This window comes from Botryllus schlosseri, chromosome 5, assembly GCF_051294905.1.
Source record: "Botryllus schlosseri isolate E-star chromosome 5, Bs_hap1, whole genome shotgun sequence".
Lineage (NCBI taxonomy): Eukaryota > Metazoa > Chordata > Ascidiacea > Stolidobranchia > Styelidae > Botryllus > Botryllus schlosseri.
In genome coordinates this window covers 7,422,482-7,448,360 of record NC_137240.1, presented here as the reverse complement: position 1 = coordinate 7,448,360, position 25,879 = coordinate 7,422,482, and the positions used below count along the sequence as shown (strand labels likewise).

At 41.7% G+C, this 25,879-nt stretch overlaps 3 protein-coding genes across 3 annotated transcripts in view; 2 read left to right on the top strand and 1 right to left on the bottom strand.

The window, feature by feature from the left end:
• LOC145438846 (uncharacterized) overlaps positions 1 to 25,879 on the top strand; it is a 186,410-nt gene that overhangs the window by 9,548 nt on the left and 150,983 nt on the right. The window lies entirely within an intron of this gene.
• Positions 1,724 to 19,533, top strand: LOC145438845 (glycine dehydrogenase (decarboxylating), mitochondrial-like). The gene is made up of 22 exons (XM_080316209.1): positions 1,724 to 1,883; positions 2,011 to 2,288; positions 2,623 to 2,701; positions 7,199 to 7,337; positions 7,563 to 7,654; positions 8,606 to 8,756; positions 8,828 to 8,975; positions 9,944 to 10,140; positions 10,889 to 11,091; positions 11,706 to 11,845; positions 11,909 to 11,989; positions 12,669 to 12,769; positions 13,649 to 13,837; positions 14,007 to 14,087; positions 14,733 to 14,934; positions 15,009 to 15,158; positions 15,726 to 15,986; positions 16,426 to 16,515; positions 17,044 to 17,154; positions 17,214 to 17,328; positions 17,966 to 18,111; positions 19,017 to 19,533. The coding sequence occupies exons 2-22, from the start codon at positions 2,028 to 2,030 to the stop codon at positions 19,161 to 19,163; spliced, it is 3,084 nt and encodes a 1,027-aa protein (XP_080172335.1). The 5' UTR covers positions 1,724 to 1,883; positions 2,011 to 2,027; the 3' UTR covers positions 19,164 to 19,533.
• The window catches only part of LOC145438844 (inactive tyrosine-protein kinase transmembrane receptor ROR1-like), a 48,244-nt gene continuing 42,847 nt past the window's right edge, over positions 20,483 to 25,879 (bottom strand). Inside the window, exons 14-18 of the mRNA XM_080316207.1 lie at positions 25,009 to 25,370; positions 24,534 to 24,663; positions 23,812 to 23,931; positions 23,130 to 23,272; positions 20,483 to 22,089 (exon numbers count right to left, since the gene is read on the bottom strand). Of these exons, the coding sequence (XP_080172333.1) occupies positions 21,186 to 22,089; positions 23,130 to 23,272; positions 23,812 to 23,931; positions 24,534 to 24,663; positions 25,009 to 25,370 (1,659 nt within the window). The 3' untranslated portion in view covers positions 20,483 to 21,185. The remainder of the gene's footprint in view (positions 22,090 to 23,129; positions 23,273 to 23,811; positions 23,932 to 24,533; positions 24,664 to 25,008; positions 25,371 to 25,879) is intronic.

The following is a 25,879-nucleotide window of genomic DNA, read 5'->3' as shown; positions in this document are numbered from 1 at the left end:
TGTACATTGTACATTGATTTTATATATCAAGAAACGCTGAAGGGCTCGAACAATGATAAGAAGAGAATGGGAGGTCCAGGTCAAGTCAAGAGCCCACCTCAGCTGCGCAGTAACGCTGTTCAAACGTAACTTTTTTTCCGGATTCCAGCCGTTCACTGATTAAATTGTTAGGTTGCTCTTAAAACGCTGCACACCAAATTTGGTTCAATTCTAACCGGTATGAGCCGCCACAGAGGCAATTTATATTTTTAATTTATTATGAAAAATTAAAAATTTTCTGTCGAACCATGAAATTGTTGAGGTGTCTTCAAAAACGATGTAGAACAAATTCGACTCAATTCCAGAATTATTGCAGTTGAAAGTTCTGGAATTGCAAAGATAGCATTGACGGTGGATAATCCCAGAAACATAAATGTAAAACTCAAACAACTCAGCTTCTACGGGTTGGAAACTTGGAATTGAGTCAACTTTGTTTTGCATCGTTTTTGAAGACAACTCAACAATTTCATGGGGTTGACAGAAAATTTTGGAAAATTCTTTTTAAATTTAATCTGGAAAAAAGTTATTTTTGAACAGCCCTAATTCGCAGTCAGCAAATTATGCAGGTTTACATAAATTCAAAACCTTAGTAAACGACACGAGCATCGGTATTAAAACCCGATGATGATTGCAAACTAGCATAGCATGCGTTGTACGTATGGTTTATACACGTGTGGTCAGTGATGATCGAACTACTACTTTTTTCGAGGACTTTGCCGTTTTGCCTGGACTTACTGAAGTGGTCATGTATGACTACATACATTTGTTTTCGCGAAATTAATTTCTTTTGAAACTATGGATTTTGCAAAGTAAACAGTAGTCTTATAATATGCTGGCATCAGTTTTTAGTGAGCCACCCCCACTGTATCACGGTAAACTGAGTATATTATTTTCGAAAATTGCACCTATACTTGTAGTATCATGCGTTAGTGTTGATCGGCGGTTCCCAAGGTTTTTGGAACCGTGACCCCTTTGGAAAATTTTCAAAAATCAATGACCAATTTTCAACATTTCGAAAAACAAGAAACTGGATTAAATAATTGGTAGTTTTATACAATAACTGACAGTCAGCCCAGTTGGACATAGAAAAACAAGACCGACCGACAAGATAGCGTAATGGTTAAGCGTCCGGCTTCTTGATCGGTAGGTCGTGGGTTCGACTCCCGGCCGGGTCAGACCAAAGACCTGATTAGTAACACTGGTATCCATGGCTTCCCTGCTTGGCGCTCATGCATTACTGGGATAGCATGGAGGGTGGTGCATGACTTAGAAAGTCGTAAAGGCTATATATGCACTTCCTTGTCCAGCGGCATATGCACATCATGCACTCATGGTATGCATATGCGCAGATCGTGTGTCTGTATATCATGAGTCGGTGTATATGCCGCAAAAGAACATCAGGGAGGATGAAGGAACTGCGCTCGAACGACCGCATTACGAATTTTGAGTCGTTTATGGCGTATTTTTAGTTCAGCCTGTCCATTATCCTGGCTGTCGCAACGCTTTATCAAGCATGCCAGGCTTGTAGTGTGGAATATCATCTCGCAATCGATCGGTGTTTTGATATGATGAAAATTTCGTCAATAAATCAAGTCATAATGGCCACATGTAGCGCGAGTGAGTCTATGTTGAAGTCGTACGGTTGACTGGTTACTATGATAAACATTCTCTCCTTTTACTCACCGAAGTATATAAACTCACTTTTGTACTTCACGCGCTCCCATTCAAGTGCGTTTCTGTGCAGATCGTCCGGTTGTGTGTCGCTAATAGAGGACGCTTTTCAATATGCTGTTGCTGTGAAGGGTAAAAAAAACACGGAGAATTTGCGTAGGGACAGCACACAGGTAGGATAGCTTCACCTTAACATGTACCGGCAGTAGCCACTCCAATCCACGGGTCTGATTTGTGGATGTGTAAAATCAATACATATCGGCGTGATTGCAGATGTAGCGTAGCTTCTTTGTTGTTAAGGTGGAAACCACATCAATATGCATTCCATCAAACATTTGCGGAAGATAACACCATCAAGGAAAGCATTGCTGACCTCAGCAACGTACCGGTACTTCCAGAAACCCATTTCACCCGTATCGATAGTGGGGGTTAATGGAGTTTCGAGGAACGCATCTTCTGATGCCAAAGACAACAAACACTTGAAAGCTCTAATCCCGAACCATGATAATTTTGCTGATCGACATATCGGCCCTACTGTGCAACAGCAGAAAGAAATGCTTGATTGCTTGGGTGTCAAGGTAATAAATTTACTATTTACTGCTACTTACTGATGATTACCACTGTATTAGCCGAAAATAGTCGTGTTTATTCCGGTATGAATATATTATTCAATGGTATACAGAAGTTTTGTACCTCTTAGAGTCTCTTTGTTTACTACAAAGGTTTGCAATTTGCATGCTGAATTATCTTACAATAATTACCACTCCACTAAGATCTGCAACTGTTTACTCTGTTGTGTCTAATTACGCTGCAGTCACAGAATAAAATACCGGTAGCCTATGTCTTGTTAGGTGTTACTCGATAATTTTTTTCCCAGACACTGGACTTGTGGTTAACCTGTTCCTTTTTTAGAATATTGAGGAATTAGTGGATCGAACAATACCGAGCAATATCAGATTGACGAGGGAGCTAAAGTTGGAAGAACCAATATGTAAGTACTCAATTTGCGTGTTTCTCCGTGTTTGAAAAGCACCTAATTTTAGCGTTTGTTTGCATGTAGCTAGGCATGAAGTAACAAGTCTATGGCAAATCCAGGAATTAAATATTGTGAATTTTAAACATTGATTGAATGTACGCTCTTTGATTTGCTTTAAATGGTATTAAAAGATAATGTCTGTCCAACAATAATTTGATAACATTTTAGCTAAATATTTCATACATATATTTATAATTGTCTACTAGTTACTGACGATTACCCCTGACGAGCATCGCCCTAGAATATTCGGATTCATTTCAACATCACTATAGGCTACTATTCAATGGCATATTGAAGTTCTGTACCTCCATGAAGCTCTTCAAATATATTTATGTGGTCTGTACTTCAGACTGATTCTTCTCTGTTTCATGTACTTGAACGTTTCTGTTTTTCTAGTACTTGTAATCCAATTCTTATACTTTTTGAGCTATAGTACTCACATTCTATTTGACTTATTCAGCCCGGCGGAAGTTAGTTTATCGATAGACCTGGTCAGTTGTACGAGTGAATTCATCAAGCTAGTAGACCAAAATGCCCCTCTGTCCGCACTGCTGTGTTATAGTGCTATTAGACATTCCTGTCACTCTCACAATGCACCATTTCTCAGTTTTTGTTACAAAAGACTGGGCTATTGACACAAACAAACCTGGGCACAGTGGTAACCAAACCATTCCTCGGCATAAATTTGCTATTTTCAGACTGTACCCTTTTTAGTTATACATGTTGGTAAAGCATCTCTACTGAAATAATATACACAGAAATGACTTCTTCGCCCAGCTCGGAGTTATAAAAAGAATTTTTATTCAATTGAATTGATTCCATCATTATTCACCAACATTTCCACATGTTTTGAGGGTAACACAGTCTGTGCGAGACGCGATCCTCTGCATTGAACATATAACCTCCACAATTTTGATTTTCTGACTTGAATTTGAGATAAATATATACCTTCACAGGAACAGTAATATTTTATCAACGAAAAATATAGTTTCAAAACTGCATTTCCACCATTGGAATATTAAAACCTCAATTAGCCGTATCTCAGCGCCAAAATACATATTGCATAATGCTATGAATATTCGTGGAACGACATGTATGTCAAGTAGTGATCGATCCTCGCCATGGTCGCAAAGCGCTACAAAATAGTAATGGTCCAGCAATTATTTGGGATGATGTTAGCTGCCCACATTTTCATTGTGACCAATAAAAAGATCATTCTTTGAACTCCAAAATCATTATTACTGCTCTAGTGTCATCATAGATGGCACTTGACCAGTGCTTCTCAAACTGGGGCGCGTGAAAGCATCTTAATTGGGGCACGGAGCTGCAGTCAACTGAATATTTTCGCGCTTAGTGCAATTTACCTCTAGTTCATAGTTATTTCTCTCTGTGTAATTCATATTTGAAAATTCTCATGAAAATTCATGACCTTCCATACCATCAAACTATACGATGGGATTGATAGCATTCTGGTTGCTCTTTTTAATATTTTTTGATATGACGATAAGGGGGGGGGGGTATTTTTTACTGTCATAAGGGGGGGGGGGGCATGTCTGAAAAAGTTTGAGAACCACTGCACTAGACCAAATCTAAATACTAGACTTGCTTTAGCATCACCAGCACAGGCCTACAAATTAGAACTGGATCCATCATTTTAAATTGTCGACAAATATTACCCACTCAAATTTAATTCCGTGAATTGTTCCATATGGTTGAGTGCAGATTGTTTTGTTGATAATAATAGATATCTTGTTCTATAACAGTTCAATAGGGGCTCAGCAGAATTGGGCATTCGATCGCGATTCACGCCCACATGTTCGTCCAATCAACAGCGCGGTGGCGTTCACGCCCGGCTGCACCCCAATATCCCTGCAGTGCTGACATACATCTTGACGGCCGCACACGCACACCTTCTGATGGGCGCGTTACCTCAAAATCAAACGTGTGGGTTATTCGAGGGCAGCGATAGAACTAACTCGAGTCCAGCATCCAGCTCAATTCGACGCAGCCTGTCTTCTACATTTGGCTAGTTACGGTACTAAATTTCGAGATCCACAATTTTCAGACGGATTTGTTTAGGTTGTGATTTTGTTATCGTCGAATTCGGCACGTTGCGGCCCAAACCCGTAAACTAACTTGATTTCCATAATAAAAATACTTATTACATTTCGAATACCGAATTCACCAAGTGCCAACGTCTATGGTAACCGATGATTTTTGCGACTTCGATATATCGGAATTGTCACGATATCAGAGTCGTGTCATCCTGAAATGGTTGCGAAGATGATTTATCAAGACTCTGCATTGGTGCAAGCGTGGAATGTGGTAGTTGCCGACTTGCCAAGGGCAGAGAGTTGGGATATCTAGAACTCCTAGATATTCCTGACTGAGAGCGGTCTCGAAACACCAATGGTCAGGCTTTTCTCGACCTCTCGTCTACGCTTCACTGGTGTAAAAATACACGTTACATAACGAGCGGCCATAATATGACTCCTTCGATGTACGAGCGTATGAATGAAACGAAAGCTTTTCCGCGCGATTGTTTGGATAACACGTTAATTCGGATTCGTATATAACCAAAATAACATGTTTTTATGTAGGTCGCGCAACACACCCCTTCCGCAGGCTAGAAATCGCCAAGTTTATGTATCAGTTCCACTGCGGTCATTTCCCCGAATATTTCAATGACTTCTTCACCTCGGAATCAAAAGCGCACTAGTAACAACACACGCGCGTCCACGTCGTCCAATTATCATATGATCCACCGAAAAGATCATCGCTCTATCTCTGTCAAATATGCCGGAGCTGACGTGTGGAACAGTATCCCGCCGCCTATCCGAAAGTCGACGAACATGTCCAGTGTCCACATTCAAGTCGAAATACAAGCAATTTCTTCTAAATGAATGCTAGTCCGTCCTCAAGATTACCGGACCACGACCTGACCTTTCAATCACGCCTTACGTGACGCACCACCTCTTTTTTGTCGCTTGCTTTTCTATATTATCTTTTACTTTCCATTCAGTGTGCACTGTGCAAGTGTTCAAGCCTCCTCTTTACATCGCCAAGGCCAAGTCGTTTCGACATCTTCCTATCTTTTCATTGTATCGCAATTTTTGTGGTGTATTGAACTGATAAGAATTGCTAAAACCGAAGTTGTAGGCTATAGTCATCTGAGATTTCTGAGGTGACAAGCCTCCTGTACTACACCCTTAGATTCGTAATTGATATGGCCAATGATTTTTCCGTCGCTGATGTCACGGTCACCAATATACATGATGTTTGCAGCTCAAGGATGATACACATCAAGTCTAGTGGAGTGAAACGCTAATTATTTTTCAGAACACGCTATAATTAATGTTACATGCGCTAAACCGCACGTAAAACCGATACCGCAGATACCCCATTGGCAACGCTGGTCAAAACCAAAACGCACGAGGCGTAAGTTGAAGTAACGACCATGTAAACGTTGCATTCAATCCGGGTAAAACATAACCCAGCGACCAACTCTTGTGTGTGCGTTTTGGATTCTGTTTCAAAATTGCGAACCGTCATTCTGGCATTGCTCGGCATCAGCGCGAGTGCCACAACATATTGCGCCGCGCGGCTGATCGGAAGTAGTTTACTTTGCAAAAATAATGCAGTCGACATTCGTGGAAATACGGCTTACATTCTTCACGCGCATCGCCGGCAGGCGTCACGCATTCGAGGCCTGCCGTAATACGACATGGGGCCCGTAGGGCGACTTATCGAGCACGCGCTACGTTAGTGGCCGAGACGACCACATTTTTAAATGTTTTTTCTTGGTCTTTGCGAAACAATCATGCGGTTGGCTGGACAAACTTGACGCTTCGATGCTCCCAGTCGCTCGATTATCTCGAGGCGGCGAGGAATCAGGCTCTAAAATATACTTTCTCATATCGGGAACGCTGGCAATGAACTCAAATAAACTTCAGTGCCCGTACAGGCGTACACACAATCTCCATCCATTAACTATCCAGTAGCCACCTTGTGGGCTAGTAATCTATAATGTCTCGCCACAAAATAGGAAATGCTTAAGCGGACTTCATTGTTACTATTTAGTTTATCTGCAACGTATGCGACTTCGTGACCGCACTAACTCTCGAGAGTCGGTCGGCAATTGTATTTTCGTTATGTCTAGCGCGGGAAATTTCACGCAAACAACCAAGTGCATAACATTCAACGGACCTGCCCTGGCCATTGCAACGTATGAACTACATTAGTTAGTCATTCGACTCGCATATTCATATTGAAATAATATTTTCGGCTGACTCTCGCTCACCGTAATCGTCAGCAACTATTCTACCCCTGACGAATACAACACGGAAATATTCGTGTATATTTCAATATGAATATAAAATTCAATGGTATACTGGAGTAATGTAGGCCTACTACCATGTGTCTCGCTTCAAATATGTTATTATGGTGTTTTAGGTGAAAATGAAATCCTGCAAAGACTTCATAATTTGGCCAAGACGAATCAAAGCGATTGGCGTTCCTATATCGGAATGGGTTATCATAACTGTTCGGTTCCTAGGACAATTGTCAGGAACATGCTGGAGAATCCGGGATGGTAAGTTTCTGTAATGATAAGGGATGTTGCAGCAAAAAGATCACACCATATATTCTAAAATGTATTGGATATTAATATCATCGTAAAACATTATTTATCGCTTTTTTAGTAGCATAGGTGACTGTATGTGTTGATTTGAAAAAAAAAACAGAATCATTCATATACTGTATTCGATAAAATCAGCTTATAGTACATGGCAGATTTAATTTATGGTAATAATTCCAGGTCCACACCATACACACCTTATCAACCAGAGCTGGCCCAGGGCAGACTGGAGAGTCTTCTGAATTACCAAACCATGGTAGTGGATTTAACTGGTGAGTGTGATTGTCATCTTGATTTAAATGTGTCATATGTGTAAGACACGAGGTCAACTCCTGTATCACGCACAACTCTGACGTCAGCGACAACGATTTAATATTTATCAAGTAGTTTTTAGGCTCTTCAATTATTTACACATTAATATGAATTGTTTTCTTTCCGTTGTGCAATATATTTGTTGAAGCTATGCAAATATTTGCACCCCGGGTGTTTGTTGGTTATGTAATGCCGGTATCAGCTGTTTCGTGTCAGTGTTTATGACGGACAGGCTGGCCGTGTATATAATCTGTTATTTTGACTTTCCACAGATGTATCTGTGTCCATCAAAACATCCAAATCTTGGCAATTATCAATTCTGTAAAAATCGAATTTGATACAAATCTAATCAGAACTTACATAACGATCCGTAACATACTTGCTTTACCTGGTTTTTCACCTCAAAAATGATCACGTAACCAAAGAATAATTCAAGTCAATGTGTACTTTGATAGGCCACGAATCTTCACATTACTTAGGAAACTACATCAATATGCTCCTTTGTGTTATAGGAATTATATATCCTATGTAGCGCATTATTTGCAACTCAGGAAATAGCTATGATTCCTCCTATGAGTAACGTCCCTACAGAATACGATCTCTGAAGTCGAAAATGTCCATTCGTTTAATACTGTCAAAGCATGCAGTTGTTATTTTCAACACAACCTGTATCGACATACAAAATTGTAATACTTTGCGACAAGATCTAAATACTGCTGTTAAGCTGCGTGCCATGCATATGCTTGCAGTTGCATGGCTTATCATCTCAACATTAGGAATTGGTACCGTAATGGTGATTGTAATTGCACAGTTTTTGTGAAGAAATTGCTATTGCGTAAATTTCGCAGTAGTAAAGAGTCAAACTAGAGCACAAAGCTTTCCGCGAAACTACAGTTTAAATTATTTCACAGGTCTTGACATCGCCAATGCGTCTCTGCTTGATGAATCGACTGCCGCCGCAGAGGCCATGTCCCTGTGTTTCCGGCATAATAAGAGAAATAAATTCTATGTCGACGAAAATGTTCATCCTCAGTCTATAGAAGTCGTCAAGACCCGAGCCGAGTAAGATTACTATGGAGGATTCTATTGTTTGTATATTCTGCTTACTTATTTGAATGTGTCACGGTTTTCAGATTGATCGGTACGGAGGTTTTTGTGGAGAAATTGGAGAAGATGGATTTCAGTTGTCGGGATTTCACAGGCGCTCTTATTCAGTATCCAGACACGGAGGGACGTGCTTTTGACTTCACTGGGCTTGTGGAGCAAGCGCATGAGAATGGGGTAAGGCTACATCCTATGCACTGTACGTTTCAAATCTACTTTTTGAAACAAACAGACTTCTGGGTGCTTTTCAGATGTTCATTATCTGCTTCTACTTTCCCCTTGTGTAGCAACGCCTGCTGCTTTTACCACTTCTGTTGTAAGAGTGATGGAGGGCTTGACTTTTGTATATGTAATGTTCATGTTTTTCATTTCAATTTGAGCTGATTGGTTTGATGGAATTAAAATTAGGAGAAACATTAAAAATTTTACGGGACTGTAAAAGATGGTTCCAATTCCAACCATGTCCAATCCTATATCGCGACTGCGTTTTCTTTGAATTTGAATGCCATTAAAATGGACTGTCCTTAGGAGTTTGCGTTGTTTTGAGGCTATTGCGACGGTGACGGTATCAATAGACATATCGGTAGTCTGTTCACACTGAACAAATATTTATCCAACGATAGAAGTGACTGGAAATGAAATTTATTCTGCGATTTTTTTTATTATTGACACCCCAAACGATCGATGAAACCAAGCGTTTGTCTCGATTACCTTTTGCTTTGTTATGCCACTAGAGTTTAGGCGCAAATATTATTGGCTATGATATCATCAGAATGCGCTCACTGGGTGTTGTTTTCATGGCGTGGGCTGTTTTCGCAAAATTATATTACTATACTACTAGCGATAAAGTGGCGGGTACTGAACCATAAATTTTTATTCATTGCCATAATCTTTTATAACTGAAATATATTCAGAAGGACTGTTTGCTGTCGGCAAAGTTCAAATCTCAAGCACTACCAGTACATGGACAATATAATACTATAATGTAGGCTATTATATTAAATAAGTTTTGTGACATTGAAAACTTTGCTGCATTCAGTTCTGTACGATGAATTTATGAGTTTTTGGCAGGTTCCAAACATACCGTAAAATAGTTCGATGCTAGCAACCCTGGTGTTAATGTCGACCAATCAATTTGTTTTTAGTCCCTCATTGCTTGTGCCACCGACCTGCTTGCGTTAACTTTGCTGAAGCCACCTGGCGAATTTGGGTGTGACATTGCTCTCGGGACGGGCCAGCGGTTTGGTGTCCCACTCAACTATGGAGGTCCGCATGCTGCGTTTTTCGCTGTCAAAGACCAGTTTAAGAGACTGATGCCCGGGCGAGTGGTCGGCGTGACAAGGTTAGCTTTCATTTTTCTTGTTTATAAGATGTTATAACATGACGGTACCTATTTGCCGAAATCATCCTGACAGGTGTTTACTCGTGGTGGTGTGATATAATAAAATTTAATGTTTTGCGGTCGAGATTTGGAGGCCTCATGTATTGAACTCGGCTCTCAACTTAGATTTCGTGACATTTGTATTCAGTAGCTTGTGTCAAAAAATTGTAGCAGTATTTGTGTAACTTAATATCTGAATTTTGAGACTACATCGCTACATATTCTTGTCGATTAAGCCGATGTTTTCTGTCGACAGCAAAATGTGATGTATTTCACCTTGTGACGATATTCGAAAATATATCCGATACAAACTTCATTTTTTATACGATTGGAAAGTACATTCATTTTGAATAGGAAAGAATATGTCCTTTCCAATTCTCTACTAGTTTCTGACGAGTGTCGGCCGGAAATATTACTGTTCAGTCCAATATGAATATACTTTTCAATTGTATATTGAAGTTCTGAACCTCCCAAGAAGCTCTTCCTTTTTTTAGTATAAGACTCTAGATTCTGGTTCGGAAAACACAATTTTCCTGCATTTTCGCCAAGAAGTGAACACCACTTGAAACTCGGTGCCATTATACAGGCCGATAAATATCAACTGGAGTCAGCCTGTCCCGATATTCCCACTGAGCCTGATATCGGATAACTGATGAATCGATCAAGCTAAAATCAATTAAGCGCTACTAACACCGTGATACGTTGGCAGAGATTCTCACGGAACGGAAGTGTACCGACTCGCTCTACAGACTCGAGAGCAGCATATCAGAAGAGACAAGGCCACGTCCAACATCTGCACGGCGCAGGCGCTTCTCGCCAACATGTCAGCCATGTATGCCGTCTACCACGGACCGGAAGAGCTCAGGCATCTGGCGATGCGGGTACATCACGGGACACTGCTCTTGGCGCATGGTACGTTCGAAGTCGTGAATCCGACTTGTGACTAGGGTGGAGCATAATGATTTGAGTGCTAAAACCTAATTCAAGTATCGATTTTAATTCTCTTACTCTTGATGTCTGACTCCCCATTACTAAATGTACTTAAAAATTACCGTCCTATTTTGCTACAACTCTGACTCCTGACCAGACGTGGACACTGGACAGCGTTGCTACTCAAGGATAAGTAGGAGTAGCAGTTTCCTAGTTTAGTAGATTTGGTCGCGGGATGGCATGCTTTTAGCAGTTCATCGGAGGTGATTATTTTCAAATTTTGCAGAATGGATTTTAGCGACTTATATAAAACGTTGAATGGCGCTACAAAATTTAGAATCTATATTGAGTTACCATGGTACAAAAGCTATATCACTGGATATTTATAACATTTTCACTCATAAATGTGGTGCAAACGTAGCCACAAACTATTTTCTTCTTCTCAAAGTACAAAGTAATTTTGCCTAAAAACTTATGTAGAAGTAGAAGCAGTCTAAAAAGATGACCATTTGAGAAGAAGCGCGTGATATGCAGTTTAATCCCGGCCCCAAACTTTTATAAAAGCCGGTGCCGCGACCGACTTCACATCTTTTCAGGAATCCGCCAAGCTGGCCACTACATTCGTCATCCCCTTTTCTTCGACACCCTCAAAGTTCAACTGATGGCCGACGTTCGAGAGGTCTTGCTTCGGGCTGGGGAGAAAAAGATTAACCTTCGGTTGTACGACAACGGACAGGTTTGCCTTACCGTTTGACTTGCTATTTCCAGTTCAGGACGTAATCGATGTTGTAATGTCCAGGTCGGCGTCGCGTTAGACGAAACTATCAAGCATTCTGACCTGAACGATCTGCTTTATGTGTTCGGCTGGGAGAAGACTGCTGTAAGTTTTTGGCTTAGGATTTGTCTGTTCTTTTATGGGCTGTGAATTTTTGTGTCTGGGTGAGAATATGGGCAATATTGGTGGTGATGAATACCGTTATTTGGGTGGCGTGACCAAATGTAACGATATTCGAATACTGCTCTCGAGTCTTGTATGTTAAGGATTATAGAACATATATATATACAAATGTAAGGATGATTGAAATCACAATGCTATGCATAACTTTGTGGGTGATCGCCTACTTTTTCAAAGGATTTTACCATTTAAGTACTATATATATGCCATCCAGGCTCAATAGCAATTCATTTAAGATATTATGTCACGTAACGAAAAACAGCAGGTGTTATAAAGGCGAGGCATTCAAAAATCACGAGGCATTAAAAACAGCAGCTATTGTTAAGGTTAGGGTCATGTTAGGGTTCAAACAATTCTGAAGGTATCTCTATCATGACACTCGCTATTCTGAACATTAGCCTATATATAGATTCATCACTCTGAATCTGTTGCGACTACCAAAAAATCTACAGGCAAATCCATCTTGTCTTCTTCGCGCGCTTTGCTACTTATTTTGATCATTACCAGTTCTTTCTACAAATAAGTAGCAATTCGAATCAGAATTCAGAAATCTGCTTTTTAACATAATCACAAAGCAGTGATGCCAAATATATTTTCTCGACAGGAGGAACTCTCCGAAGACATGCCTCAAATTTTGGAGGGCAGCATCGGCAATTCGCCATTGTGTCGCACCAGCGATTTTCTAACACATCAAATTTTCAACATGTGAGTTTCATCGCGTCTGTTCGTAATATTTAGCTTACCAGCGTTTCGGTGCGTTTGCTCTTGACTTTGCGCATTCTGTATCTACGTATTCGGTAAGATCTGAATCAGGTATGAGAATATGGAGAAGCAGGTGCAAAACGACCAATGACCATTGAAACGCTTGAAAAACTATCATCGCGGTTCAAGTGCCATCGTTGATAACTGCCAATCTAGTACATCAGTGTCAGTACGTGTTGCAAAAATTCGATTTACATTTGTGTTCAATATGCTAACCTTGATAGTTCAGAGGTTCATGTTAGAATACAACTCTCAGTAACTTCTAGCTCTCTGAGTGTTTTTGTGAAATACCTGTGTTTTCCAACCTTAGCATCTATGATAGAAATTTCTCAGATTTCCGCTTTATATCGTTCACTATATCACGAGTACAACAAAAAAGGAAATTTAACACAAGACTAAGAGGAACCGTTCTTGGCCTATAGACCTATATTCTAGTTCGCTGAATATTGCCACCATGCCGGTTGTGAATGCGGGTCTATTACGGGTGCAAAGAGATCTGAGATGTAACAGGATTTTGCCAACAAGCTTCAAAAAAATGATTTTGAAACTAGTGCTGTTGTATTTTGGACGCAAATATCAGAAGCAAAGTAGACCTTTAATGTGTGTGAACTTTCTTAACTGCAGTATTCCCACTATAGAAACCAGTGTTTGCAGCGTTGATGTTATTCCTGGCTTGCACAGATGGCTCTAAACTTTTATGACCTGGCTGTATTAGCAAGAACAATTCGGGTCACCGACAAGTGGTTTCAAGTGATCACTTCAGCCAATGCGGCACCTCTCGAAAACACGCTGCCCTCGTTATGGTTTCATCGACTATTCCAGGCACCACTCAGAGACCAATATCGTCCGGTACATGAAGAAGTTGGAAAATAAGGACGTCTCTCTCACCCATTCTATGATTCCATTGGGATCGTGCACCATGAAACTCAATTCCACTGCCGAGATGGAGCCTATTACTTGGAGGGAGTTTGCTGATATTCATCCGTTTGCGCCACTCGATCAAGCCAGAGGGTAAATGATGTGTACTGATAAATTTATGAATTTGCGATCCAAGACAGGCCGATGTTCGAGTCTTGTGATTTCAACGTGCAAATTTTTTGTGCTTGTTCAAAGTCAATTTCGCTAACGTCTTATCCCTTTCTGATATCGGATATGCGTATTTATCATGTCTTTCTTTCAGGTATCAAGAACTTTTCAAAGAAATGGAACGTGATCTCTGTGAAATCACCGGATACGACAGTATTTGCTTTCAACCTAACAGGTATTTACCTGTTCCATAGCTAATAATGTCTAACACTGACACTTGAGACTTGTCCTGACACATAGTTTGTACCTTGCGCCCTATCAGAGAACGATTGTAAAGCTAGTGTCCACTGTGTTTTTGAAGTCGCGGAAGTATGTGGATGCTGGGAATTTTCATTCCTCGCTTTGAATACCGAAAATACCCAATGCAGTACGGTTTCACTACTAGTTTGATGTTTGAAATCTAGCCCAAGCCAAGAGCCACTCAGCTTATAGAAATTAAGAAGGTCATTACCGCTCGATTTGAATTAATTCTATCGCTTGTTCTTGACATGTGTTGCCAAATTGTTAGAATGTGAACGTATTTTCTGACGGTTGACCCCAAAAAGAAGCATTTTATGGCAGTACCAAAGATTTTATGCCATGATATTACCATTTACTTTCACTTGTTTAAGAAATACCATTCGTGAAACTAGTAATACCAATACCTGATCACACTTTGCTTTATGAAATCGCTTAAAAAACGGATTTTGGCCATTTTCAAGTCTGTTCGGCCTTCGAAATCGACGTGTTTGGCTATGAAGACCCAGGGCTATCTGTCATCCCTGGCTATGACGCGACTGTTTCGTTACTCTTTCGTTTGAGTGTACTCCGTTTTCAACAGCGGCGCTCAGGGTGAATTCACCGGGTTGGCCGCGATCCGCGCCTACCTCAGAAGCAAAGGCGAAATGAAAAGAACGGTCTGCCTCATCCCCACCTCGGCGCACGGCACCAATCCGGCGTCAGCCCAGATGTGCGGCATGCAAGTGGTGCCCGTCAAGGTCAGCAAGGAAGGATCGGTGGATTTGGACGACCTGCGGACCAAGGTATGATAAATCGTTGCCTGACAATGGAGCATCTGACACCACGAAATGCGACACTTGAGCATTTTGTATCGCAGGCGATAAAATATGCCGACTTTCTCGCCGCCATCATGTTGACTTATCCATCCACGAACGGCGTGTTTGAGGATGACATCATGGAGACGTGTGCCCTTATTCACGAATTGGGCGGGCAGGTTTACGTCGATGGGGCGAATATGAATGCTCAGGTGCGTAAATTGTAAAATTGTAAACAGATAAATGAACTTAGTACTTGGGTGATTCGATTCCGTGTCGTGTATTACTTCGAGTCCAGTCATGAATTCTGGTACTGTCTCTTATGACATCATGATAGGAATAAGTTTAAAATCTATTTCTTGCCACCGCAAGGAAAATAATGCCTGTCTCATGTCGTTGAAAATAAATTCATACTTCTTGACCATTTCTATTTAATAGCGCTTTGTGGCAATGCCCCAGGTCGATCACTATCTCACAAAAACGCCGTTTCAATGAACGTGCGTAGTTTTCTGCAACATGTGTTGGATGCCGAGTTACAAACCACTGAAGAACGTCTCTTGACAACATTTTTTGTTGATGAAATAACTCTTAACGTGAAGAACATTTATGTTTGTTACTCAAAGTCATAGTCTCTCAATACTTGACTCATTGTGTGTACATTGTAGCAGTTTTGAAGACTTTACTGCCTACAAAAATTATCTGGTTAGCACTGAGGAATTGTGTTTTAATCCGTTTTCTGATTTTACTCTTCATTAAATTGCTTTCAACCACCATCTCAGGTCGGTCTTTGCAGACCCGGCGATTACGGATCAGACGTATCTCACCTCAACTTACACAAAACGTTCTGCATACCCCACGGAGGCGGGGGTCCCGGCATGGGTCCCATCGGAGTGAAGAAGCACCTCATTCCGTTCCTGCCGACTCACCCTGTGGTGCCGCCGCCTGGGTCCCTGTTTCCCGGTGCAACCCCGCTCGGAGTTGTAAGCGCAGCGCCTTGGGGTTCGTCGTGTATCTTGCCTATTTCTTGGGCCTACGTCAAGGTGGGTGATTTCGGGGTATTGCAGCGGTTGATGTATACTTTTCTGAGGTGATCAGTCATAGTCTACTACAATTCTGGAGTAGCCTACGCAGGTAGTTTTGCCTACTTGTACTACTAATTCAATTGGTTATGATTTTAGACTACTTTTACTTTAGATTTTTCGATTTTTCCGAAAAAACTAGGCCTAAAACACATTGTTTTTTGCTTACTTGGAAGTCCCTATTTCTGCTTGAATACCAACCATGTCTGCCTGACCGTCTGTGATAATTTACCGACTAACACCTAATTGGTGTCGGTGGCAGTATTTTTTGTGTGGTTTGAGATGACCTGCATACTTTTTTGAAAATTCTTTTGTCCCTCGTGTGCAGGTGGCGCATTTTGTCCTTGACAATTTCCTCGCTGTTTACGGAGATGGCACTCATATGTTTATTTCTGTGCAGATGATGGGCGCCAAAGGCCTAAGAGAGGCATCCGAAGTCGCAATATTGAATGCGAATTACATGGCGAAGAGGCTGGAGAAGCATTACAACGTATGTATGTCTGTATTATTACGGTACATCAATAAGGATGCAGAGCGCGTTGGACAAATAAAAAACTCAAAATCTTGAAAGATTGGTTGGTTGCTAATTGAAAGTGGTAATGGGAAAAATGTGAATCCAAATCTAAAAAAAATTACCGGTAAACATGGCATAGCGATTAAAACGTATTATAATATTTCAGGCTTATTCTACAGCCAAAATTAAATAGTTTGCTACATGAATCCAGGTAATATTCGAATGTGGGAGGCCTTGGTACTGTGGTTCATTAAATTTCTGTAAATCTCAAGTATTATGTCACGCCACCCAAGCCTGCTCTACTGTTTCATTTTCTCGGACACTTATGATATCAAAAAGATGTATACAATGCGATACATAATACACAATGCTATGTAATGAACAGATAAGAGGACATCAACACTGCCGCGTACGGTCTGTCATATATAAAATTCACCTTAGTTTACTGGTATCAGTACTATTAATTCCTTATGCAATCGATCTCGATATATTTGTCCTCTACAGATCGTATTCCGTGGAAAACAAGGTTTCAACGCTCACGAGTTTATAATCGACGCCAGGACTTTCAAGAAAGCTGCCAACGTGGAAGCCGTCGACATTGCCAAACGGTTGCAGGTAATCAAACCAACCAAGTTGCTATGGCAAGGTTTTACAGAATAAACGTCTTTGCATAGGACTACGGATTTCATGCTCCTACTATGTCGTGGCCCGTTACAAACACGCTCATGTTGGAACCGACTGAAAGCGAAGATAAAGCAGAACTGGACAGATATTGCGATTCGCTTATTTGTGAGTATATTGTATACATAGGTGGTGAAAGCAGTGGTACTCAGTGGAAGTATAGTAGCATTGTAAATCTGTATTCAATTACAAGTAGAAGAAGCAGCTTCCCAGATATGTCAAGACTATTTCGAATAAAATTTTTTAAAGTATTCAAGTAAGTCATTTCAAGAAGTAGATTTGATGGAGGGATCGCTTACTCTAGCAGTTGATCAGAGGTACCTACTTTCGAAGTTACGAGTTGCATCTTCGGACTAACGCTACCCGACTGATGATATTGCAAAGAGGTGCAAATTCTGAAAACAATATTCATTGAAGGTGATACGGGGCTATTTTGGACGGTATTTATTACACTTTCACTTGTAACAGAGTTGAAAACATATTTTAAACTACCGTCTACAAAATCCAAATCGTATAAACTATTTACTCTGCCTAAAGAAACATTGAATAGATGTGGAATTAACAAAACCGCGTGTGCAAGTAGTGTAAATAGGCAAATACTGCTGGAGTATCTCTAAAAACTTAAAAGTACTTCATTACTGACAGTAATCGCCTGTGACCCGTAATTTTGAGGTCAGGATTCCTTTTTTTTCGTCATGCCCGCGTGGCACGAATGCCTAGACATTTTTTCGTGTTTCTGTTCCAGCCATTCGCGAGGAAATCTCGGAAATTGAACGCGGCGACATGGACCGGAACGTCAACCCGTTGAAGATGGCGCCGCATACGATGGCCTCTGTTTTGAACGACGGATGGGACAAACCCTACTCCAGAGCTAAAGCTGCTTTCCCACTGGTAAGATCTCGACGTGTTCAGAGGTAGCAAAGCACATCGCTTTTTCGGAGTAGAGTTGGTCGCGTAATCGCAGACCTTTAGTAGTTAATCGGAAGTGACTACACCACACAAATAGCTATCTACCGTAATACGGCGGACATCTCGCCCAGTTGTTACATTTTCACCCATAAAAGTATACTAAACAATCCTAAAGTACATTCTACTTACAAAATCCAATGTGTAAAGGGTAAATAGTTCTGCATAAAAAACTCAGTAGAAGTAGTCAAAGCCGGTTTAATAAGTTGTACAAGTCGTAGGCCAGACCTACTTGATCGCTTCGAAAAAGTAAAGGTACGTAGATATTAGGCTTAGAGACTTTTGGAGATACATATCTTCAGTATACATTTGAATAATATATTGTTGATAATACAATATTCTTCTGAATGCCCTACTAGATCAGGTTTATTTCAATAGGAATGTTGTTGTTGTTTAATATTCATGGTGTTTCGACTGCATCGGTCATTTTACACCAGGCCTGTACTGTATTCTTTGTTATGATTCCATATTAACCGACTTGTAGCACAGCCCACTTCTAGGCTGTCTTAAGACCCCTCTTACGCGGATCATGTGGCGAGGAGACTAGATGGACGTCCAACACTTTGGTAGGCATTCCGGCGTCGACCTCGGTCGGACTCGAACCCTCAGCTGCAGCTGTGGAACGTATCACTACGCTATCTCGCCACATTCAATAGGAATGTCTTATTCAATTGTACACTTAGTTTCTGTTCGGAAGTTGCATGAAATAAGGGAAAACCCCGACATTCTATGTCTAAATCCAAATCCGGCTAGAACAAATCCATATACGTCCACAATTTCCAAATCCAATCTTCCCGAATCCAATTTTCCATTTTATCCCATTTTACCAGCCATTCATTCGTCCGGACTCCAAGATATGGCCGAGCGTGGGTCGCATCGACGACGTGTACGGCGATCAGAATTTGGTGTGCACCTGCCCGCCGATGTCGGCTTACTCCGACGAAGACGTAATCGTCGATGACTTATCTCGTTCTTAATATACCTTTTCTCATCCCGCCCCGTGGACGGCTTAGTCTCTAATGTGCAAGATTGAGTCTAATGTTTTTTAGCTCGATGCTATTTTTATGGAAGCGATAGCATTTCTGTATTTCTAAATTTCATGTTCCAAATACTGTCTCAACGTTCTGCGGTGCTAGGTGGCGCGGTGTTTTATTGCTTGTTTTTCGACGCCGTGTCGTTCCAACAGTTTAGGATTTGTCGTGATAATCCTGTATCTGATCTACTGTATAGTGCGTTTGTACCTTGCGTCAACTAAGGAGGTGCTGACCGTTGTAGGATTACTGATATTTTTGAATTTTCATGCCCGCCCTATATATTGCATAGAACAGTAAATGTAACCCGACGTTGCGTGTGTTGAGCTTTTGAGAAGGATTGACGTGGTTATGTTGGACTATAGATAGCTGACCATGAGCAGTGAGCACCTATGAGGGACTTCTATAGGCCTAAACATTTTAAGGATACAGGTGGTATACCTTTGCTGACGCCACAGTAGTTTTGGTTTTATCCGTCTGCATAAGACTTCTCTTTTGCTTCATGGTCATGATCATCTGCGACTCCTTTGACCACCTCTCAACAGGACTGTGGCTACTCTGCTTCGGTTAGCTCGTTTTTTTCTATATATTATCCAGGCTCCGCTTACGAATATAAACAAACATGTCTTGGTGGCGGTTTCGTAGTCCTCGAATATTCGGTGTTACAGAACAGGGATCGGTTGATGGGGCATGGTTGTATTATTCTCATCACCAGAACTACAAATACTAATTATTTTCCAATTTGAAGAATAAAATACTATATACTACAGTTTGGTCACCAATATGACGGATTTGGTGATGTCTCTGAAAACTTGTCAATCAAGTTGAGCAAGGAAATTATATAAATTTCGACGGCTCGGTGGGGAATCGGACAAAAGCTGTTTTCCGCGCCAATAAGTCACCCAAACATCTTTTGAAAGTTTTACCACCGGTTCAAGACCAAAATTAGTCACCTTTCTAATTCCCAGCAGGTTTCCAGAGGACGCGCTTTGCTTGTAGGCCTATACTATTATTTTATCGATGTGAAGATGCGCAGACTTAGTTCTGACACCAACCTTCCGCTCATAATAATCGGGAATCAAACTTCGGAGTAATAGCGCGCTTTCTGGTCGTAACATGGTCATCATTCCGCTTCTTCTAACCACTAAGCCTAGTGAACACCACCGCCAACGTGGTTTCAAGGTCTTAATGTGCACACCAGCCTTTAACATCACATGGCGCCGACGCACTCCTCTACCTTTCTCCCGTACATTCGATTCCGCCACTTTTTGCGCATCTTATATTTTAAACAAAGCTCAAAACAGACATTTGATTAGTTACAAAAATGTAAAAGTAAGAACGTAGCAAAAGGAAAAATATCAATATTTCCAATAAAACACTGTACCCATCAGCTTTCACAAACCATACTGACGAAATCGCCAAGTTCGCATAACTTCCAGTATCAAGCAAACGGGCCGGATCACCGCCAAAGCACACGTTTCCTCCGCCAAAAACAGCGATTCGATAAATATACGAGCGCAGTCATATAAAACATAGCCAAAAAGCCTACGAGGAAAAGCGAGGGAATACTTTATACAAAAGCAATTTATTTACGGCTACATTGTGCGTCCTATCGCGTAAAGCGTAGCGCAAAAAGTCCAACTTTTAACCGACACGGGACGCCGTAATTTCACCACCACGTACATTGCAATTTCAAAACTGAACCGGGGCGCGAGTTACTAATAGGAACTTACACAGCCGCCAATAGTTTTATATCTCCAAGCATCGCAAGGTTCGCATAACACTTTGAACATTCGATCTGTAGGAGTATGTTTGCCTACCTCCAATACGCAAGTCTACACGTTTCATTTCGTTATATTCGTTGTCAATCCAACGCGTCGATAATTCTCATCTCGTATACTCGCATTTCGACCATCTTATCAACCGCGACCAACTACCGGACATAAAAAGATCTCATAACTCTACAACCTACGCCGTCAACCTAGACTCAGCAGTAGCCGCAGTCGACCCGGACACAGTCGACGACATAGAGCCAGAAACTTGCAGCATCTTATTAGGCGCGTAACCCCTAGGCGCGGGGGCGGACAAAAACGGCTGATTTTCGCCAGAATCTGTTTCCCCGTCTTCCGTTGGAAGACCAGAGTCACACGAAGTACCGTTACGTCCTTGAATGTCACTTTCATTATTAATCTCACCTCTGGGTGCATTATCGATATGATTATGATTAAGCTGTCCTTGATTTGGATTCGCCCTCGCTCTGTCTGAGGTATAAGGCGATAACGGCGGCTTAGGTGCTACAACTGGTTTCCCGTTATACGATGGTTTTCTCATCGGTTCCAATCCTGTGTTTACGAATTCGCTACCAGGCCGCGACCTTTGGCCTCCCGGAGGTGGAACAGGCGATCCGGAAGACTCCGGATGATAGTCGTGGTTTTGAGGTTGCATGACGCCTTTCGTGCTGTGCACGCCGCTGTCTGGAGTACCGTGTGCTTGTTCGTACTCGGGTTGCTGTTGGTGGTATTGTGGTTGAGGCGAGTTTTGGTAAATTTGAGTGTTTGAGCTCCTTGTCTGGTTCCTGTACCCGTTGTGGTGTTGGTTTCTCACTGAAGACCCACCGCTGTCGGTGCTTCGGCTGCTATGAGTGTGACTCTGTCGGCTTGGGTATGACGAAGGCGGCGGTCTGGCGTAGTGGACCTGCTGCTGTTGCTGGTAGATCTGCGCGTGAGGAAAAGCGGGTTGCTGCACGTAGCCTGGGTATGTCGGCGGGGCATGCGATACCATTCCGGACGAGGCCGGCGAGGGCGATGAGTAGTGCGGGTTGCCGACAGGATCGGGTTGGCGGGCGATGTATGGCTGTCCGAATCCGTCAATGCTGCGAGCGAATGAGAATCTCACATGGTGGGGTTCTACATGCGATGTATGCTAACCAGAGGTGATCTCAGTGGTCAGTGGTCTCGATAGTAAAGAAGTACTCTCTTCCTCAGAGTTCTCAAGTGGGCTTCCTTACTTGTGCTCAATGGTTATGTTTCTCGGTACTTGCGTACTCCCACTTCTACTTCTACTTGCTTTGTTTACGTTTTTACATTACTGTCGCTTGCGGTTGATCAGTTTTTTGGTAAAACTATTCCACTGCTATTTAAACAGGAAAAAATACTTAGTTTTCGCATACTTGCATTGCTTACACGAGAGATTATGTTTTTACAGTACCACTTCTACCTCAGCAGTTTTTTGAGGATAAAACTACTAAGTGGAATTTTGTACACTACTTCCACTTCTATTTGATCATTTTTCGAAAACTACTATTTTTGCATACTTGCACTACTTTTTGGAAAAAAGTGCTAATTTCAGCCTAATCGCACTAGTTTTTTTGGAAAAAAATACTAATTTCAGCCTATACTTGCACCACTTTTTTTGAAAAATGTACTAGTTTCAACATACTTGAACTACTTTTTTTGAAAAATGTTATAATTTCAGATTACTTGCACTACTTTTTTTGAAAAATGTACTAATTTCAGCATACTTGCACTATTTTTTTTGGAAAACGACTAATCCAGCCGATTTGCACTACTTAACACAATTCATTATGCTGTTACTGTACTTCCTCTTCTACACGATCATTGTTTTCAAAAAACTACACAATTGGCTTATCTTTGTCACTACTTCTACTTCTCTTCAACATTTTTACACATTTGGTTTTTAAAATTTGAATTTTGAAAACTGGAAAGCGGTTTGGGGACGAACTTTACTTGAGCCCTTTTCAACCTCTCATTTTATACTTCCACTAGAAGTAGTTTTGACACATCTTACAATTCCTACCTCTACTTCTATTTGGAACGACACTCCCGCATTTACTTGAGCATCAACACAGACTGCTTTGACCACCTCTGCGCCTAACGAGATGACTGTACTTACACAGTGCCTTGCGGCGGCGTGTACTGGAATTGCTGGCCTTCGTGTATCACGTTGTTCAGCTGCCGATGGATCCCCTGCGCCAGTTGTGACGTCATCCGAGTCGATGACGCGCCTTCCCACCCGGACAGCTTCGCGTGCAGTTCCTGAACGGGTGAGTCATCATAACACTTGTGGCTGGCCTGAGTCAGCGCGTTAGCGTTAAGTGGCGGATGTTTCAAATATCTATCAAATTATAATGAATGGACGAGAGCGAATTGACGAAGCGAGGTGTACGGCGCGCCGCGCTGTGATTCCAATAATTGGTGTCAGCAGATTGTATCGATATTCGACGTTTACTACTCGATAAGATTGTTGATATAAAATGTTCTCATCAATTCTCTACTAGTTGCTGACGATTACCCCTGACGAGTGCCAGCCGAAAATATCCGGGTTCGTTACAATATGTATATCCTATCCAATTGTAGTTCTGTACCTACAAGAAGCTTTTCACTCTCTCTCTCTCTCCCTCTCCAATTGAGTAAAAATTGTGACTACTTCGATCACTTCTGTTCGTGAAGTCCTATTTTCGACACGTCACAGTAGGACTACGATGTCACGAGTAAAATAGATTGCAAAGGACACCTCATCTAGCCTGTCGGTTCCACGCACAGCTAAATTCCAAGTGTGGGGGGGAGATACTCACTTTGCAGGTGGGTCTTTTGTTGGGGTCGTTGGACCAGCATTCGCGAAGCAGGGAGTACACCCTCGACGAGCATTGGTCCGGGCAGCTCAACGTCTGGCCGTTTGATATCATATCGATCACCTGAAAGGATTAGCGATTAGTGACAATGTACAATAGGGTAGTTCAAAAACAGTTCAAATGTTTGCGGCTATTTCAATAAATTGTTATGTTGGATAACAAAAGCGTTGCACACCAAATTTGGCTCAATTTCAACCGGCAGAAGTGAAGCTATTGTAGTTTGCAAATCTCGAATTTATTATGAAATAAATAATGAAAAAATTACAAATTATACCGTCTACCTACCCCATGAAATTGTTAAGTTGTCTAAAAATACAGTGCGAAGTTATTGCAGTTGAACGTTGTGGATTTGAAAAAGTAGCATGGACGGTGGGTAATCCTTGAGTTATTAATGAAATGAAGCAACTTCGCTCACAGTACGGGTTAGAATTCAGTCAAATTTGTTTTAGTTAGTTGGTATTAGTATTTGTAGACAACTTAACACTTTCGTGACTTCACCAGAGAATTTTTTTCCCCAATTTTTTTTACAATAAATTCAAAATTTTCAAACTACAACACTGGTTGGAATTGAGCCAAATTTGGAGCGCAACGTTTTTTTCAGCCAACCTAACAATTTTATGAAATAGCCGCAAAAAATTGATGAATAAGTTCATTTAGAAAGTTACCTCGTGGTTACTGTAACCGCAGTACGGCTGCAGGCCGTAGCTGAACATTTCCCACACCATCACGCCGAACGACCACACGACGGACTTTTCCGAGTACCCGTTCGCGGTTAGACTCTCCGGCGCCATCCACCTGTGGATGCGAGAATCACGAAATACTTGTGTTATCATCAGAGTTTGGCAATAAGTAAGTGCTGCTACTATTGCAGAAAAGCCGAAAATTATCCTTATTTTAGTCAATCCGACCAAAATTTGACGCGGAATCCCGCTTGTAGATGCCTGGGCGGAAAATGATGCTTTTATAGTGAACCCAACAACATTAGCCGTAAAAAATTCCAAATGACCCGTTTTCTCGTCTGCTTTTACAACTTTTGTAACTTGCAAAAAGTGGCCTCTTTTTTGGATCTCAAAATATGGTAACACTACCAGTATTACTATCCCATCAACATCGTAGATCGCGAAATAAAGTGTTGCATACCTGACAGGCAGCATATGCCCGCCTTGCGGCGACCGATAGTAACTCGACAAGTAACAATCCCGGACCACACCCAGATTCGAGATCTTCATCACGTTGTTGCTGCACACCAGGATGTTCCGCGCGGCCAAGTCGCGATGGATAAAGTTCTGCGTGGCCAGGTACTCCAGCCCGCCCGCGACTTGGACTGACATGTGCAGGAAATCGCCTTCCTCCAAGCTGGCGCTGGTGTGGCTGCTGACGCTGCCAGATATTTTGCCGCCGATGTCGGAATGCGGGGAATGCAGGGTGAGCAGCTCGTGGAGGTCGACGCGGCTTGTGTATTCGAATATCATGCATCGGAGAGTGGGTTGTAAGACGCAGGCCTGGATGAGAAAGGAGCGTGTGTGGTTTGGGTATGCCGTAACATAGTAAGGATGGGTTTGAGAGTTGAATCATTTGTCAAGTCTACAATAAATCTAAAGGATTATATAATGCTGAAAGTCAATACGACAGATGTGCTGCGTAACAATCCGATATCCATAGTTTCTAACTGACGGAAAGGAGTGAAACAAGCGACAGTATAGCTGGCAAATCTGATGCGACAATTATAATCTGGTCGGGGCAATGCAACTATCGTGTAATATGCCTGCACAAGTCGAGAATCGGCATCGGCCCAAGCAATCAGAGCGTCACCGTACATGACCATCACAATTACCTATAGCGGCGCTCCAACGGTTTGGAAAAATGTCAAATTCCGATTTTAAGGACGATTTTGGGGTAGTTAGTTACAGTGCCCTGACGAGTTTGCAATATATATTCTCGGAATCAGTGCAACAGCAGCTTTCGTTCAAGACCAATTCAAATAAATTTTGCACTCGGGTCGCAAACACAA

Bases quoted from the DNA above. Each gene is read 5' to 3' on its own strand.
- LOC145438845 (XM_080316209.1), top strand. From the start codon at position 2,028: ATGCATTCCATCAAACATTTGCGGAAGATAACACCATCAAGGAAAGCA. The intron at 7,338-7,562 runs GTAAGTTTCTGT...TAATAATTCCAG, and splicing joins ATGCTGGAGAATCCGGGATG to GTCCACACCATACACACCTT. The intron at 16,516-17,043 runs GTATGTATGTCT...TGTCCTCTACAG, and splicing joins GGCTGGAGAAGCATTACAAC to ATCGTATTCCGTGGAAAACA.